We start from the raw sequence: 1,418 nt of genomic DNA on the forward strand, positions 1-1,418 counted from the left end.
AGTGGAGTGACTCTCTTCCCCTCGAGCCGGGACCGGATGACTTCTGTTGCTTCCTACGTCTACAATGGGTCCAGCGTGGTGTTCGTGGGGACTAAGACCGGCAAGCTGAAGAAGGTAAGCTTATTTCCGTGGCTTTGGAGAGCCAGGATCCGTTTCTCATCTCTCTCGGGAGTCTCCGATGCGTGTAGCTGCTGCTGTGTCTTATAGATATTTCCCAGCGTGAAACTGGGAGCTGGTCAAGAGCAAAAATCGCAGGGTTTGGGTCACAGAGAGCCTTGCATCGGTGAGGCAAGGTTCATCCGTCAGCACCGTTAGTAGAGAGTGGTGTTGCTGTGGTTTCTTTGGAAGCGGAGGAGCGCCAAGCCTCGGGAAAGGTGCAGCCGAAACCGCTGCAGCCAGCTCTTGGAGAAGGGACCAAGCGAGGCCACGCAGTTCCCATGAGCGTGAGGGCTCCAGAGCCATCCCCCTGCAGGGACCAAGGGCACCTTCCCGTGCTTCCAGCCAGCGGCCTCCTTCAGCCACAGGGTAGTGCAGGTCTCGGCACCGTGCCGGCTCTTGCCAGCACCGCCTGCCTGGATGTCCCAGTGCCACCCTGTTGTTCGTGTGGTCAATGCTTTTTGCATTTTATTGTTTAGTAAACTGGGGGGGGGGGGATGTGTTTGTGGTGCTGATGCAGAAGTTATCAGGGCAATAAGGGGCCACTGATTAGAGACAAGTGAGGAGCTGGCTTGCAATTTCTGAGTTCCAGTGAACCTGTGTCCAAGGTCTCGGATCTTTCCTCCTTTTTGACACACTGATGGAAATCTTGCAATAGTTTTGTTTCCCAGCAATCCTTCTGCAACTTGTGTAGAACGCCATGAGTTAGAAAGCTTTTGATGCTGGCAAAATTGCTGATGGTGACAGGACGGTCCGTTGGTCATGGAGAGATAGGAATGGGTTAACTTGGCTGCTTTTGGAAACCAAGCCTCAGGGCAGAGTCCCACTGCTTCCCTCTGCCTCTTACCTCCTGCTCTTCCCTCTGACAGTTGATGATTGATCGGTCCTGGAAGATAACATTCCTCACCCTCTGCATCACAAGCTGGGGCTAGTTGCCCAGGGCAAAGAGATGCTCCCGCTGGTTTCCCCCCCCCCAGCACAGGGCAGGGGGGGGGGCTCTGGTGGGTTTTAGGATTTTGAAGTCCAACTGGGACTTCCCCCCCTCTCTATCTTCTGACCCACTCTTTGGTATGCAGGGTGCAAAGGCTGGTCAGGCCCAGCCATTGCATCTCTTGCCTTTGGTCCTCTCTCGTCCTCTCTCTGGAGTTCTGTATTTAAAATGAGCATGGAAACGGCCTTGGGGTGTGTAAGTGGAGGGGACCCCCCCACCCCCACCCTGCTGTTGGTCTTTGGAGTTGGAGCTGCAGCTGGAAGCCAGCTCA

The 1,418-nt window shown here is 54.9% G+C and overlaps 1 protein-coding gene across 1 annotated transcript in view; it reads left to right on the plus strand.

The window, feature by feature from the left end:
• Positions 1-1,418, plus strand: part of LOC104134736 (plexin-A2) — a gene marked incomplete at its 3' end in the record, with an annotated part of 94,208 nt that overhangs the window by 3,510 nt on the left and 89,280 nt on the right. Inside the window, 1 exon segment of the mRNA XM_009648317.2 lies at positions 1-114. This exon segment is cut by the window's left edge and continues 34 nt beyond it. Within this exon segment, the coding sequence (XP_009646612.1) occupies positions 1-114 (114 nt within the window).

This window comes from Egretta garzetta, unplaced genomic scaffold (genome assembly GCF_000687185.1).
Source record: "Egretta garzetta isolate BGI_Z169 unplaced genomic scaffold, ASM68718v1 scaffold801, whole genome shotgun sequence".
Taxonomy (NCBI): domain Eukaryota; kingdom Metazoa; phylum Chordata; class Aves; order Pelecaniformes; family Ardeidae; genus Egretta; species Egretta garzetta.